Source organism: Parasteatoda tepidariorum, chromosome 7 (assembly GCF_982258835.1).
Source record: "Parasteatoda tepidariorum strain Cologne lab strain chromosome 7, Ptep-v5.0, whole genome shotgun sequence".
Lineage (NCBI taxonomy): Eukaryota > Metazoa > Arthropoda > Arachnida > Araneae > Theridiidae > Parasteatoda > Parasteatoda tepidariorum.
Genome location: NC_141761.1, coordinates 79,372,910 through 79,390,134, shown reverse-complemented (window position 1 = coordinate 79,390,134; position 17,225 = coordinate 79,372,910). Strand labels below are relative to the sequence as shown.

The 17,225-nt window shown below is 28.0% G+C and overlaps 1 protein-coding gene across 3 annotated transcripts in view; it reads right to left on the bottom strand.

Annotated features, from left to right (window-relative positions):
• The window catches only part of LOC107446707 (uncharacterized), a 31,847-nt gene that overhangs the window by 10,344 nt on the left and 4,278 nt on the right, over positions 1–17,225 (bottom strand). For all 3 annotated transcript variants that reach the window (XM_087168115.1, XM_087168117.1, XM_087168116.1), the window contains exons 4-9: positions 12,651–12,804; positions 9,717–9,862; positions 5,263–5,355; positions 4,472–4,630; positions 3,113–3,233; positions 1,710–1,752 (exon numbers count right to left, since the gene is read on the bottom strand). In XM_087168115.1, the coding sequence (XP_087024241.1) occupies positions 1,710–1,752; positions 3,113–3,233; positions 4,472–4,630; positions 5,263–5,355; positions 9,717–9,862; positions 12,651–12,804 (716 nt within the window). The remainder of the gene's footprint in view (positions 1–1,709; positions 1,753–3,112; positions 3,234–4,471; positions 4,631–5,262; positions 5,356–9,716; positions 9,863–12,650; positions 12,805–17,225) is intronic.

The following is a 17,225-nucleotide window of genomic DNA, read 5'->3' as shown; positions in this document are numbered from 1 at the left end:
ACCAGACTCATAGTTAGGGATGCGGAAAAACATATTTATTGACTACTTAACATTGTAAAAAAACAAGAATGCTTGGCAAACATGCCAACACAGAAAAAAATCGGCCTAAGCCGAAAAAACAAACAAACACAAATTGAGAGAAAAACAACAACTGACTATTTCTTCGTTATGAAGATAGGGGAGAAAACTCTCCCCAAAAAAAATTACACTTTTACGAATATCGCATTGGTTGGATGGAGAAGGATCAGCGGGGCAAATCACAGAGCTGCAAATATTAGCCAACTGGCGAAATTAATTGTTAAGCTCCATGCCAAACATGAAGCAGGGTTGTCAAAAGTGGTGACACACCTGGAAAAGAATTTTGTAGAATGTTCTGAACATTCTTGGCGCCATCATAAGATCAAAAGGGGCGCTTTGCATTTGATGCAAGCCGAAACGTGGGAAAGCGGACTTGGTGTCACTCCTTCTCGATCCAACAAAGGGGTTTGCTGACTGGACATACATCTTGCTGTCAGCAAAGTAACAAAAGAAGGAATCTTCTTTTAAAGGAAGAACATAAATGCAGAGAAAGATTACTTTCCCAAGGTTACAAAATAAATTGAGGCTTAAAACTTAAATATTACAGAAATTATTGAATACTGATAAATAAATAACATTAATTACAAGTGTAAAAAGAAGAAATTAAAAAACATACAATTAAAAGTTTATCACAAATTTAACAGTTACAATTATTTAAGCTGTTTATTACATTATTAACAAATTAACAATTACCAAATGATTATTAAATTAGATGAATGATGATGATTAAATAAATTAGATGATTAGATAATGAAATTAGATAATTAGATTAGAATTAACAAATTATTTTAATTAATATGTAGTATACCATACTACAATCATGAAATTATTTCGTTAAATATTCTCATAAAAATATCAGTAAATAATATGATATTGATATAGTTATTTTTTTACAAAATATTAAATATATTTTAAAATAATATGTATAATTTAAATTCCCATAAAGTTTTAAATTTCAGTTGTAAACTTATAATATAAATTCCTATAAAGTTTTAAATTTCAGTTGCATAATTCTTATATCCTATGATTGGCATTCATCAAATGAAAAAATAGTTTTTCATATCTTGTTATAATGTACAGTGACCGAAAAAAAAACCCATCCCAAATAAATTACGTTCTGAAGAGTAGAATTTCACATATACTAACTACCAATATCAATGGCTCAAGAGACTTACCACACAAATGCTAATTATTAGGTTACAAAATTAGAAACAAAAACGTACTTTGTTTGAATAAACATATCTTTTTTTCAGTGGATCATAACACAAAAGAATTTTTTTTACTATCATCATCAGTAAATTGCTTCAAGTATAGTATTGTTTAATGTGATTTAATCACTTTGTTTCAGTTTACCCAAAATGAATCATAAGATAAACTGACAAAATAAGAAAGATGCTTATAATAAATTTTATATATATATATGAAAAAACATTGTTCAATTATAAAAGAATAACAACCTGAAAAATATCCCCAATGAAAATGACTTGACAAAGATTTAAAATTATTGATGACTAATATAAATGAAGAATCAACAAATAAATATTTAAACTCCAAAGTATCACATTTTAAGGCATAGCTAATCTTTTATGTTAAAATTGTTTTCCACTTTAAATAAATACATAAATTCTTACCCCACTTCTTGTCCTCATGACAATTTTGAAGAGTTTTGAGCACCTGAAATAATAATATGAAGATTACAAATGAGAATTACTTTTAGATTTCAATGTTTAGTATCCAGAACCAATTCTATTTTCACAGTTAGAAAATTTTTAATAAGAGCAACCAAACTAAAGAAAAAGAAAAAAAAAAACTGAATGCATAGTTTTAAAAAATTTAAAAAAAAAAACAAAAAAATATTGTATTTTTTCATAATATTTGAAGTAATTCATTAAACAGATAATTGTTAGCTTTAATTATGATCCAAACAAATTAAATAAAAATTAGTTAGGCACTTCAATAATAATTTCATTGCATTAAATTTAAATATCCTGATACCAATATGCTAATGAAATGGTACCCAATCTCATTATGAGTCATAAGATATGGTGAAGATGGCCATTCCAAATGATAATTTTTATTAAATAATTTCCCTTTTATGGGTTCTGTTCATTCAGGACATTAGTTTAAAAGTTTTTGGTGGATAAAAAAAAATATTCCCTTTTACTCTTGCAAGCATAAAAGCACGAGTTTTTAATCTGAAAAGAAAAACCAGTTTATAAGGATTTGAAAAAGTTCCCCTTTTAATTCACTAAATAAAATTTATGAGGCTTTTAATTAAGTCTGTTGATGCATGCAATGGAATTATTTGGTTCAGGCTATTGTACTAATTTTGTATTTAACTCATTTGTGATAATCCCTCATCCACTTATGATAATGTAAAAATTAACTTAGCTATAAAAAAATTGGCAATTTAATGTTTTTTTATTATTTATTTCTTTATTATTTATTTCTTTATTAAATACTTAAAAAAAGCAAAATTATTTTGATAAAACACAGAAATATTTCAATGTAAAAGAAATAAATTTTTATCCTTACAAGTTTTATAAGAAAACATGATGAATAATTTGCATGAATAAAATGGTGTAGAAATTGATGAAAATAGAGTGTGAGGAAAGATAAAAACATTGGAATATTTTTTAGAGTGCTAAAAATCATTAAATTAAAAAAAAGAATAAAAGTGCTAAAAGTTTGACTATTTAACAGCTTGAAAATTGGTACAATGCTAAAGTTAAAAGAAGTTAATAATAGAAAACATTTCGAAAAAAATAACAATCAACTCTCTTTTTTTGTAATAATTGACCCTATGCAACCATTTTGTAAACAATTACAATAAGTTGTTGTGTACATAAATATATTTTCAATAAAAATCTTTCCTAAAATCAATTTTAACTGTATTTTTAAAAGATACAAAATTTCCTTGATTTTCTTAGATTAAGTGGTAATGTGCAAAAAAATTAGGATTAACTCTATCAGTCATAAAATGCAAGATATTAACTCAAATTACAAAAAATAATTCCAAGAGAGGAATACTTACTTTTGGCCATATGTGTTGTGCTAATTTCTCAACAATTTTTTCTTGTAAGTACTCTACAGAAATTGGTGTTTCAGTCTCAGTAACTTGTTCTTTTGCTTGCAAATTTTCTGTATTTTCATTTCTAATCAGAATATATTTATTAAAAATTAACTAAATAATTTTGTATTAGTTTTAACAATACTAAAAATTAAAACCAATTAATTCATACCATGATTACAAATTATATATATTACAATTGTAAACCATACATTATATCACTTAACCTAAATATATATTTCTCTTATGTGACACTATAAACTATGATATTTCTTCATTTATTAGCATAGTTATAGTTATTATTCATTTTCTTAGGTCGTTTTAATTAATAACTTAAGTTAAAATATTTGTAATACGTTAAGAATAATATATGTTCAGATTATTTAGATTCATTTTGTTAGGTTTTCTTAAATTTCAATTTAAGTAGTGTTAAATAGTTTGTTTTAGGTTATGTATTTATCTAGAATAATTTACTTTTGTTGAATTAAAAATTTTATAATGAAGTAATTATTTAGATTTATTTTTGATTCATTCTAGAATGGTTGTAGAAATTTCAAACATAAATGGTGCTATTGTGCTGCATACTGTCATACCAATTATTGGTGACAGAGCTTGTGTTTTTCAAGCAATAACATATATACATTACAGAATACTCAAGTTACATCTCGAGAGATGCGTGAAGAAGTAGTACAGAAGGTAATGGAGTTTTGGGATAAGTTTTTTTTTATCTTATCAAAAACAGATGGAAATAATTTTAATACTTTTGCTACTTTAAAAGCTGAAATTTCATGAAAACAAACTTACAGGGGTTTGTGTGATTTAAGGGCTGCAGGACAGACTTTAAATTATTAATAAAATTCAATACATACAGAGCTTTGACAATATTGCAGACATCTCTTGAAAACAGTTAAATTTTAATCAAAGTACTCCTGCGCAGGTAAAAGCATGGGCAACAGCTAGACAGTGAAAAAGTTTTAGTTAATATGTTTATAACTAATTAAGGTGTAAAGTTTGGAGGAGTGGGTGAAAAATTATAATATTTATAAACTATTGTGCTTTGCATTTGACTTTGTTAATGTTTATATGTTGTGCAAGATAATTTTGAAAGGTGACCAAGCTGATCGACAAAGGTGGCTAGTGCGTTTATATTTTCCTACAATGTATAAAACTTGCAAAAAATCCCTCCCCATCTCCCCCTCTATTTAATGAATTAGATTAGCTAAAACATGGCAATAAGGAGAGGTTAGTTTACTGATACTACAAGAGTACATAGCTTCTAATTGAATTAGCAATTTTGAAAAATGAACAGTATATATTTATTACTTTTTCAGAAAAGTAGAGTTATCTTCATCATCATAATGACTTAAAATAATTTCTTCAAAAATATCTGGTTCAGAAGAATCAGGTGCAATTTCAAAGTTTGTTTTTCTAAAATATTTTTCAGGTGCATGGATAGCCATTTTCTTCCCTTCAACTTGCAAACTAAAATAAATGCATAAATTTAAACTTTTTACAATGTTTAGATAAGTTTTTTTTTCCGATACAAATTTGGATGAAATTCTTTAAATCAATTTATTTATTTGCGAAAGACAACTTACTAAACTGCACAAAAATAACATTTTACTTACTTCAAAATCATAAATTTTGTGCATGTTTTCATTTTGCTCTACATCAATTGACAATGTTGAAATAAATTGATGATGGATTTTAGAAAATCAATAAGATTCACATGTGATAAACTATGTAAATCTTAATGATACATATGTTTTTATTACTTTCAACCAGGTCTTATAGAAACAATGTAAGTATATTATGAGTTAGTTAATCTTAGATTAATTTAAAAAACTACTTTTTCACATTCTTTCAATGTAAACAAGTTCAAATTTACACTGCCATGTAAGACAAATAAAACATAAAGTAGTATTGAAAAACAGTGTGATATTGAAAAGATACAAATATTAAAGATAAAATAATAATTAAAAACTGTCAATTGTATTGCAAAACTAATTTCCAAAAACATATCTAAAAAATAATCTAAATTTGTCAAAATGTATTTTTAGAACATGCTATATGTACCTATTTACTATAGTAATAAAAGAGATATTTTAATTTACCTTAAAGATGAACCATTACTATTAATACATTCTTCTCTAGGACAAGATGGAAATATATGGTCTTCCCTTTTGATAATTTTTTCTCCTTTTATCCTATTTAAAAGAAAACAAATAATTAAATGCATTGCAAGTTTAATGATTTTATTTAAAATTTATTTATACTAATCACTGATAATTCAAAGAAAAAAACTGAAATAAAAAAAAACATAAAAATCTAATTTACAGAAAGCAATAATTAGAAATTAACAATTATATTGAGAACAAAGTTGAATAGTCTATTGAATATTGATTAATTATATAAAATAAACTTTTTAACAAAGTACAAATTATTTTTAAATTAATATACTTGAATATTTATAATACTAGAGCCCAGTGATATTCAAGATAGTCCCTACTCTGCCACAAGTAAGTGTCTCAGTTTTCATCGTGGGTGGTAAAGTAGAGACTAATACTGAAGCACTTTTCTGTTCTTCAATTTAATGGAATAATTTTTAGAAACATTCCCTGTGGCATAAATGCAGCGACACGGCGACATTGCCACAGAATGTTACTGAGTTTTTGCAAAAAGATTTTTATTTTAAAAAGTAAAAATAATTACTTTTCATTTGTACAGAAATTTACACATAATATTTGAGCCATGCACTTAGATAATCACTTTTTGGCACACTAAATTTACGCTGATAGTATCGTAAATGGATGTAATGTTTCGATTGTATTTTCGGCAGTTATTGATATTAATATTCACATGGATCTTTAATATCCCAATATATTTCAAACAATATGGAAAATTTAAATCGTGCATTTGAGTATTTACTTTAAAGCAAAAATTCGATCAAATTTTTGGCAGTTATTGCTATTGATTTCTCATAGTTTTTAAATTCAATATTTTTTAAATGATATTTACTATAACCACTTAATCTAAAAACGAAACACGCATTTGAGGAGTTGGATTCACGTAATTTCGTTGTCAATCTTTTGTTTGGTAATTTATTATGCGTTTTCATGATTTTTAATTTTTTTTATCCTGATGATTATTTACAAAAGGTGAAGGAAATAATTTGTGCCCCCTCCCAACAAAATGCGAGAATATCACCCATAATATTAGAATAAAAAATTATTATATGTTCTTTTAAAAATAAATATAGTTTTTTTTGCAAGCAGAGCGCTTTTGTTATTTTAAATTAGTTACATATATGTTTGTGATAATTGAAAGTATCTTGCCAAAAGATAATAGTACTTGAATATTTTGTTTATTTTTTTGCAAATAGCTCGAAAAAATTCTGCCACAGGGAAAACATTGAAATGGAAATTTCTTAAAGCATTGTTCAAAACATTTTCATTTGATTATCATAACATTATTCAATGTTCATATTTTATCAGGAGCCACAAGTGTAAACACAAAATCAAGCAACATTTTCCTTTACTGCAAAGCTGTGACGAGCAGGACAATGATTAGCCAGTACAAGATCATAAAGCAGGTCACAAACTGAAGATGCAAGTGGTAAGTAAGAGGCCTAATTGAAGCAGGTTTCAATATTTTTTCATTAGAATGCACACATCACCTCCGTGGCAACCTAACACAAAAGTTAAGAATCTGGCACCTGATTGCCTCTTTTTTACCACTTGCTTTCTCAGTGTGTGGCCTGTCTTAAGATCAGGAATCAAGAACTTATGAATATTCTTTCTGGAATCTTCATGAGTATCTTGAAGAACACAGTGGCTCTAAGACTTATGAAAATAATTTATAAGTTTAAAAATACTACACATTTAACTTGTAGTAACTCAGCTTAATTAATATTTTAAAGTTACTTTTCTACTACATAAACCACCATTACTGTGAAACCAGAAGAAGAATAAAGTGAGAGGTACATAAGTGAATGATAAGCATTCATGGGAACGTTACTTTAAAAAAGTAACAGGTAAAAGTTTTGATTCTACAAGGTTACAAATAAAAAAGAACAAGTACAAAACAAAAAAAGTAACGTTTTTAAAGTACATTTCTAGGAAATCAGAAATTTAAAGTACCCTTAAATTTCATATAAAAATGTGAGAAAAATTTTTTTTTGTTAAAAGGGCATTACATTTTAATTTCAATGTATAAATCTTTGAAATGCAAGAAAATCTTACAAAATTCACTGAAATAGTTAATGTTGAAAATATCTAGAAACCAAAATATAAATTAAAAAATCAATGTTTGAGTATGAAAAAGAGTTTTAAATTATGTTAATTTAACCAATTAAACGACAATAAGTAGTTTAATTAATTAAACTACCTATTCTTTAGAAATTTTGTTTTTACTTTCAGAATTTGTAGGAATAAATTAATTTGCTGAACGAATTTGTTAACATTATTCTTTTTAAAAATAAGTAAAATAATAAATAAAATTGTATTCATATACTGGTAATCCCTTAAAATCCATTAAATTAAAAATTATAATTTGTTTTTATGAAAGGTAAAAAAAATAATTTTAAAATGAATTAAACAAAGGAGAAGTAAACAATGATACTTTTACTGACATCACCTGCGGGCGAGGAGGGAAAGAAGATATAGCAGAAGCAGAAAAACTCTCAATATTAGTTAATATAAATAATAACACCTTATTACAAAAAATCCTAGAAAAAGGGAGTACTAGGTTTTGGTTCATCAAATAAATAAATACCTATTATTTGTTAATCTTCCTAGATTGTATAAAAATACACCAAAATTTTAGAAAGGAGCAGGTTGTTTTAAATTTGTCTGTTTTGTTTTTTATCTACAGTCAAAATTGGCTTCAAAATATTACAATTTTTCTGAGATTAATTTTTCTTTTACATTAATAAATCAAAGACCGTCTATATGAACTATTTAATTACTCCAAAACTAATTCGAAAGTTAAAAAAACTGAGACAAATTATTCATTATCAGAAACTATAGCTTAGTTTCAAAACAACTATCCTTCTGCTACTAGTTTATGATAAACTGAATTACATCACACAAAACAGCAATTTTTATCTTTGACATAAAATAAATAAATAACTTAAGACTACATTAACATTTTGATACCAGAATTTTTTTAAATATTTCTCTGTAAATGTGTAAAATTTGACATACTTCATTGAACAGTTTTTGAGTTATGATAGAGAAAAGCATGCTTGGGAGAAACTTTTGAAACAGTGGTGACAACAGCAGCAGTTTTTGAAGAGAATATTTTTTACAGCATTAAGTTTAAAAGCAAAGTAGACCTCTATAATTTCAAAACAGATTATAGCCATTTTAATAATATTACATAAATTAAAAATTAGGAGAAGCTGAAATTTCGTCTTGACATATAACTTTGACCTTGACCAATCATTAAAAATCAAATGATATTTCCTTTAAGTAATTTTTAGCAAAACTTCTTTAATTATATCTATATAAAAATGCTGAAATAATTCAACTTTCATAGATAACACATTGTTAAATAATTACATGAATTATGGCACTTGAAATCGAAAAAAAGCAAATAAATATTTTCTTAACTTACCAAAGTTGAACCTAAAAGTAGTATTTACTATTGTGAACAAGCAACTTTCATGAACAAACTCTTATGACAGAATGACCAAAAAAATATGGTTATCCTGATGAGGTAATTTGAAGTTGAAAGTTATATTTATGTGTGATTGTGTATTAACAATTCTTAAGAAAAAGAACCCCATAAAATTTCCATAAGGAGAAATCTGCGTCTGAAATTCAAACAAAAAAAACCTGAAGACAAGCTATGCAATGGGTGAGAAAATTAGAAGCTCAAAAAGGAGTGAGGCAACACTTTCCCTGAAGCAATAAAGAAAAGATGGAGTGACATTTGAAATCAAGACACATATATATCACCTAAGTGGAACAAACTTTTTCAAGCAGGTGATGTGTCGTTAATTTCCAGGAACTTACAGATGATCATGCTTTAACCTTCAACCTCTTTGTGCTCCCTATTGTGGTCAGATGGAACAAAAAAAAAAAAAGAAAGACTATTTTCCTTAGAGAAGGGCAAAGGATGTGAGAACAGTGGACAGTAAATTAAACTTTAATCAAAAATCAGAAAAAAGTATGATTTCTTTTGACATTCTTCTAACAAATACTTGTTCTCTTTTCCAAAAAAAGTAGAGATAAATCAAATAAAAGTACTAAATTTATAAAGTAACGAAGTACAAGTAAAAGCATTTAAGTAAACTTTTAACTTTTAAACTTAAGGAAGTAAACTTTTTACTTTTACTTTCGTTACAAGTAACGGATGTCTTTTCACTTTTACTTTCTTTACTAGTAATGAATGTCTCTTTACAAGTACTTTAGTAACAAGCAACGAAAGTAAAAGTATTACCATGTATAGGGTGTAAAAAAATTAAATACTCCTTTCTATAGCCTTTTTAATTGAAATATACAAAACATAAATGACACTACAAGTATAAATACTACAGTTAAATAGATATATTTAAGAAATTAACCTTAAGTAAGGAAACTTGTCAGACCAATTACAGCATTCTTGATAAACTTCTTCACTGATAAAAGGAGAGGGTTTTTTATCATATAAAGCATCTTCCACAGCTTCTAAGGACTTGCTCACTTTAGTAGAGGACTTGATGTCAAATTCCTAGAACAATTTTTGAAAACAGTAAGTACAAAATACATTGCAACTTTTTCTTTCTTTACCTAGCTCTTCTTAAGGTGAACTTATATATATTTTCACGAAAAAAAGAAGAAGCTAATATCGAAATTTGAGGACTTGATGTCAAATTCCTAGAACAATTTTTAAAAACAGTAAGTACAAAATACATTGCAACTTTTTTTTTCTTTACCTAGTTCTTCTTAAGGTGAACTTATATATATTTTCACAAAAAAAGAAGAAGAAGCTAATACAAAATAAGCATTTCAGTAAAAACTAAAACTTTATTTTTTCAAAAAGCAAACACATGTAAAAACACATAAATGTTTTCATCAACAAAAATTTTAATATATGTACACTTTAACTTTTATTTAATAGCATACCATTTAAATGCTTCAAATAATATGTATAATTAAAATACTTCATATTTATAGAATTCTATCAATAAATTCAAAGTGTTAATTTAAGTGTATTAGTGGTCTAGTTTTTTATGCTGTATAACATTTACTTGATCAGTTCCGGACAAAAATAAATTTGAGATTCTATAAAATAAAATCCCTTGAGATTTTTATTTCGATCTTGTTAAGAATGAAAAAATTGTGCTTTTCATTTTACCTTTTTCTATACAGAATTGCTTCATAAAAAAAAAAAATTTAACAAGTTTTAAAACTTTTGAATTTATTAAAAATGAAAAACATAGTATGTAAAAATTCCCTTTATCAGAAAGAATGACCCCTCTGCAGAGGATCCAAATTGTGATATCATGTCTTCGGATCATCCTCAGGGATATTTCCCAGACCGTCCTTAATAGCCTATTGTGCAGCTCTAGTGCGACGTAAATTAACTACAACATATAAGAAGGAAAGGAAAAAATCCCTTAGTCACTAAATAGCTTGAAGTTTCAATATTACGAATAACTAAATTACTAGTAATTTTAAATTACATCATTTATAATAATTTTCAACAGTACTGAAAGCATTGATTTTTTTTCATTTTTATTTTGAATTAGCATGGTTTGTTTAACCTTGTTACTTGAGAGCAGGAATTTAAAAGTTTCAAAAAGATCACAACCTTGTTGGCAAAAACAGGATCAAATCAAAACTTCTCAAAGTATAACTGCTAAATTATAAGATCGTGGCAAAGATTTTAGGAAGGAACAGCAGGGAAAATTTTCTAAAAACTAAGCTACTATAACAAAATATGAAAGAATAATTGCCAAACTAATGATTGAATCATAATTCATCATTTAGGGGAAAAAAATTTCTTAAACTTTAGAAACTAATATTCCTACAATGAAACTTAAATATTCCTCATCATTGTTATGTATTTCATTTGACATTTAATTGTTATGTGAAAGTAGAAACAAAAAAATAAATATAAAACAAAACATAATTACCAACAAGATAGGTTTTTCACAATGACCATAAAAGTGGGCAGTGTCAAGATTATTATTTTTTTCTTTCTCTAACTGCACATACTTCAACACAAACTTATTTTAAAAGCACCAAATTTAATGATACTATTTAATTATTCCTTTATATACAGTTATATATCAGGTTGTTCGGAAAGTAATTTCGTTTTTCCGACAGAGGATTTAGTAATATTTTTTTAACCAAACTTCACACTTTAGTCGCATTATCATTATATGTTTTGAGAGCTGATATAGCAAGGCTTGTGTGTGAAAAAGCTCAATTAATTCTACGCAGTAGCTTTTGGTTGGAGCCCTTTTAAATATGGAGAGCAATAAGAAGCATTTTCGTCATATTTTACTTTTTTACTGTAGAAAAGGTAAAAATGCTGTTCATGCCAGAAAGAAATTAACTGATGTGTCTGGAGAAGATGCATTGACAGTACACCAGTGCCAGAACTGGTTTGAAAAATTTCGATCCGGCAATTTTGATGACGAAGATGCACCACGTTCTGGAAGGCCAGTTGAAGCTGATAAAGACATTAGTTGATGCAAGGCGAATAACAACACATGAGATCGGTGAGAGGTTAAATTTATTGAATTCAACTGTTTATGATCACTTGAAAGGCCTGGGTTTAACCTCGAAGCTCGATATATGGGTTCCCCATGTTTTCACGGAGAGAAATTTGTGTCATCGCGTTGACGTCTGTGATTTGCTTCTCAAACATCACGCAAATGATCCATTTTTGAAGCGCATCATTACTGGGGACAAAAAATGGGTTATCTATAACAATGTCAAACACAAGAAATGGCGAAGCAAAAAAGATAAACCGGCACAAAGCATTTCGAAGGCCAATATACATCTAAAAAGAGGTGGATACTGTCTGTTTGGTGAGATTTTAAAGGAATAATTTTTTTTCTCCAGTTTTTACCGAATAACACAACAATTAATTGTCGTCAGTCGGACAAACTGAATGATGCACTTCAACAGAAAAGGCCAGAATTAATCAACAGAAAAGGTGTAGTGTTCCACCAAGATGCCACTGCTACACCCACCATATTCTCCAGATCTAGCTCATTCGGATTATTATTTGTGTTGGTCACTGCAAAATTTTTTGGACTGTAAAACCTTTACTTCAAATGAAGAGGTCAAAAATCACTTGGATCAGTTTTTTGCCAGCAAAGACCAAAAGTTTTATGAGCGTGGAATCATGCTACTACCAGAAAGATGGCAAAAGGTGTTGGACCAGAATGGCCAATATATAATTTAATAAAATATTTATTCATTATACGAAAACTGTCTTTCATTCCCCCTCCCCCCCAAAAAAAAATTTACTTTCCGAACAACCCAATATTTTCATGACTTACATCATTGTGCCAAGAACCAGAACTTGCAGACCTGTCGCTCCCATCAAACAAACTATCATGATCCTGATTAAAAAAGTTGCTTTCAGAAAAGAAATGTCTTTTCTCCCTTGACCATAGAATTTCAGTCTTTTCCTCAGAAAACAGAATCTCATTTCTAAATAAATAAATTGAAATTCAGAAAAACTAACAATTAAAAATAAAATTCAAAACTTTTAATACACACAGGTTTCATGAGTTATATGCAATTTAATTACCTTATATAATTCATTTAATTCAAAAGAATTTAAATGAAAACAGTCTGTCAGCATCTATGACACGTATGGCTGCAATAGATATCGCGTTTCAATAGTGTTTAGCACAAAAAAATTTTTTAAAAATCATGGAAAAAAAATTTCAAAATAACTGCCTAATTAAAATAAATAAAAAATTTGAAAATAACATTTATTATTTGCTTTCAGTTTTGATGCGTATACTATTAGAATCTTTAAAAATTTTCTCTTCTAAAATGTCCTTCCCTTTCTACATTGCCAAAAGTATTTATTGATGAAAGTTAAGTCAGGTCATTCATATTTAATTTACACATTAACCACTCTAGAATTATTGTATAATTTTTATTTCTTCCAAAATCTATTGAAGACATTTAAATTTGTTTTAAATTTCTAAAAAGAACTATACAAAATTTAAGGTCTCAGAGTTACTGAAATCTAGACTAGTAAATCAGCGAAAAATTGACAATTAATATAAAGATACATATCTATGAAAAGAAACTGAATTAAATATGAAACTTATCAAACTGAGTTATAAAAAGTTTAAATTTAATGTTATACATTTACTTAATTATTAGGATGATAAACAATTAGAATAGGCTATCAGATTTTATATAGTAATTAGTACAACCATATTTCAATCTTTTCATTTGGTGAATAATGTTATTAAAATTAGAGAAGAATTATTTAAGCTAGCAACTAGAGTGTAAATACAACTTTTTTAAAATATTGAAAACTAATTAGGAATAAGAATAAGAATGTTGAGAAAGCAGTTCTCAGAAATGCAAGATCTATCCATATACCAACTAAAACATAAATAAAAAATCAATATAACATTGCAAACAAGCCTGAAAAAATACAAAATTTTTATAAGGGTACTAAATTAGCTTAGCTCATTGATGGCGGACGCCCACTGCTGTCGGCCCTGCCCGTCAGTGTTTGGTTTGACGCCGCCATCCTGTGTGTTTGGACTCCCTCTCAGTTTTTCCTCCTTTGACAATCGCCTGCGACATGTGGTACTCTAGATCAGGGGTTTCCAACTGGCGGCCCGGGGGCTGCACCCGGCCCGCGAAGCCTTTTTTTGTGGCCCGCGAACTAAAATACATTAGTTGTCATTTTTTTGCGGACAATTTTCGTAAAAAATCTATATGGTTTTAAAATACTTTTCACGTTAATAAAAACCTAATTTCTTCGTTTCTGTGAAATTTAACATACCAACGGTGCAAAAAAAATTATTTCTCAGGTTTTGCATCCAAGAAAATATTTATTCAAGTACAGAAATAATCGTCTATGTTGCTCTCTCTTATTTCATTTTTTTTGTATTTTGTGAATATAAGTTAGCATGTGTGTATCAGAAATTTTCTCGAAGAAATTCTCTGATTTAACTTTTTGAAACCACTCATTTTGAATGAAAATAATTACGCACACATTTGTAAATTTAAAATGTAAATATCTATTCTCTGGTGGTTGCAGCAGACAAACTTCAATTTTCTCATTGAACATTTTGTGTGCTACTATGTAAGTTTTTGTAACAACCTTTTTAAAGTTTTATATCTAAACAATTAGATATCTGTTGCACATTAATTGTTTCATACATAGGTGCACATTAAAGTTATTGTAGCCTGAATTTTTATTATTTATTTAATATTTTTAAAAATATTATTAATAACAATTAAATAATTTTAAAAATCTATTTCTTATTTCAATTTGTTATTCAATACTTTTGTTTTGTACAACTTGGTAAAAATCTGACAGTAATATTTAATGTTCCTTCAAACATAAAAGAGTCCTATATAAAATTTTGATAAAGTTGCGGCCCGCCATTTGATTTGTTTTTAATTGTGGCCCCCGGCCTCATGTAAGTTGGAAACCCTTGCTCTAGATCTTGCGTGACTCAGGGCCCTGTGCCAATCGAGTTCCTCTTCTTGGCCCTCCGCGCTGTGCTTGGTTTCTGTGCTTCGGTGAGGCATCAAATTTCTTGCCGTATGGGCCAATTGGCCTGGGTCGCCTTAATTACTTCTCTTAGCTCATTTGTTAACTTTAAAAAGGTAACTAAAACCAAAGTTGCGATTTAAACAGAATTATATAATTAAAATTCTTTTTAGGATTCACAGTGTGTGCACGCTAGAGATAAGACATGATGAGCTCAAGTTCTAGCTTACACACGACATTGGTTCAAGTTTGCTGAAAAAAGTTTTAAAGCTACAAGTAAAACACTCTTGCAATGGTCCATTGTGGATCATGGAGGTTAAAATTCCACAATTTCATGACCAACAACATAATGGTGGGGAAATGATCAGCACAACGCACTGGCGACATTTCTTTTTTTATTTATTGATCTGAAACTGAATGGTCTCCAAGCCACAGCTAGGGATAGAGTAACAGTTCCTTTTAATAATAAAATAACACAGTAGCATTAAATCTAATTATTCAAAAATAAATAATATTAATTAATCTATCTTAAATACAAACATGTGATTTCTGGAACAAGAACTATAAACTTTAGATGCAGAACTAGAAATTTTATGGTTCAATTGTTTTGCCCTCAAATGAAACTATTTTTTCAATGTGAAGCTTTTTTTGCTTTTCAAACAAAGTAGGTTATTTCTGTTCAATTATTTAATTCTGTTCAATCATTTAATAAAATCTGATTCAAAAATAAGTAATATTAATTAATATATCTAAAATACAGACATGTGATTTCTGGAACAAGAACTATGAACTTCAGATGCTGAACTAGAAACTGTAAGGTTCAATTGTTTTGCCCTCAAATGAAACTACTATTTTTTCAATGTGAAGTTTTTTTATATTTCTTTTCAAACAAAGATGGTTATTTCTGTTCAATTATTTAATTAAATACCCAACTATAATTTTCATACACAAAAATAAAATTCATAAAATTTAAAGAAAGGAAGAAAAAACGTTTCGTATCTAATAAATTTTTAATTAATGACAAAACCATTAGGATGAAATCCCATCAGGGCCGGATTAACCTATAGGCACACTAGGCACGTGCCTAGGGCCTACGAAATTCAGGGGCCTACAAAAAACTTGGGAGAAAAAAATTAAAAAAAAAAATCAAACGTAGTGGAATCAGAAAAACAGTTTTGTTTTTCTGATTCCACTGCGTTTGATTTTTTTTCCTTTTCACGATAAATTTCGCACTCAATAAATTCTTTTTATTCATAAATTTTATCATTAGGTTTTTTTTTTTTAAATTCCGTTGATCTTGCCTTGTTCCGGGTTTTAATATTTATGCTAGTGCCTTTTTTAACTATCATTTCGGTTCGATAATTTTCAAGTGTTTTGATTTAGATTAATAAGTTTTCCTTTTATTTTATTGTCCCCCCCCCCCCGTTTAATTAGGTATGAAATATATTGCGTTATTTAATCATTGGTTTTGTTTATATAAGTTAATTCAGGAATTGTAATTATTTTTAAAAAATAAATATGAGAATTTTGTATTTTTTAAACTTGTTTTTCTTGTCTAAACCTGTAAATTTCTTATTCTTTTAAATGTTATATTTCTACCATTTTTTTTCTCTTTAAAGTTAGGAGTACCTTTCTTTTTTTCTCTTACTTTATGCATTACACTTGTCGGTATTGCAGATAAAGTTCGATAAACAAATTCGTAAATTAAAATCCATATAAATAAAAGTGTAAAAAGAAAAATATGCAATAAAATTTCAGCATATATTTTGAAAAGAGGGGAGGAGCGGGGGAAGGAGGGGAGTGCCCAAAAACGGCTATGCCTAGGGCCTACGAAAGGTATAATCCGGCTCTGTGCCTAGGGCCTACGAAAGGTATAATTCGGCTCTGTGCCTAGGGCCTACGAAAGGTATAATCCGGCTCTGAATCCCATGAATAGAATAAACTGCCAATTGATAATATTATGGAATCATTGAGAAAAGTGAATACTTGAATGCGTAATTCGAATTTCAGATGCAGAAAGTAAAAAGAAAGAAAGAAAAATCAATAGTAATGATCAATACATAACTGCCAATAAAAATCAATACATAACTACATAACTGCCAATGATAAAAATCAATACATAACTGCCAAAAAAACGACCAAAACACCATATGGATTTACAATAAAATCAGCCAAAGGTAAGATTGCTGGTAAAGAAAGAATAAATAATTTGCTAGTAGAATATTACAAAAGAGAGCAATAGTGTTACTCGCATCCAGTGTATCTGCACCCCTCAGTGTAGCATTAAGTGAGTAACAGCTTTCGTCAACCAAGCCCAAAGGATATGACGACTTCAAAAATGTGGTACAACCCCATTCTTGATCCTATTCCCATTTGC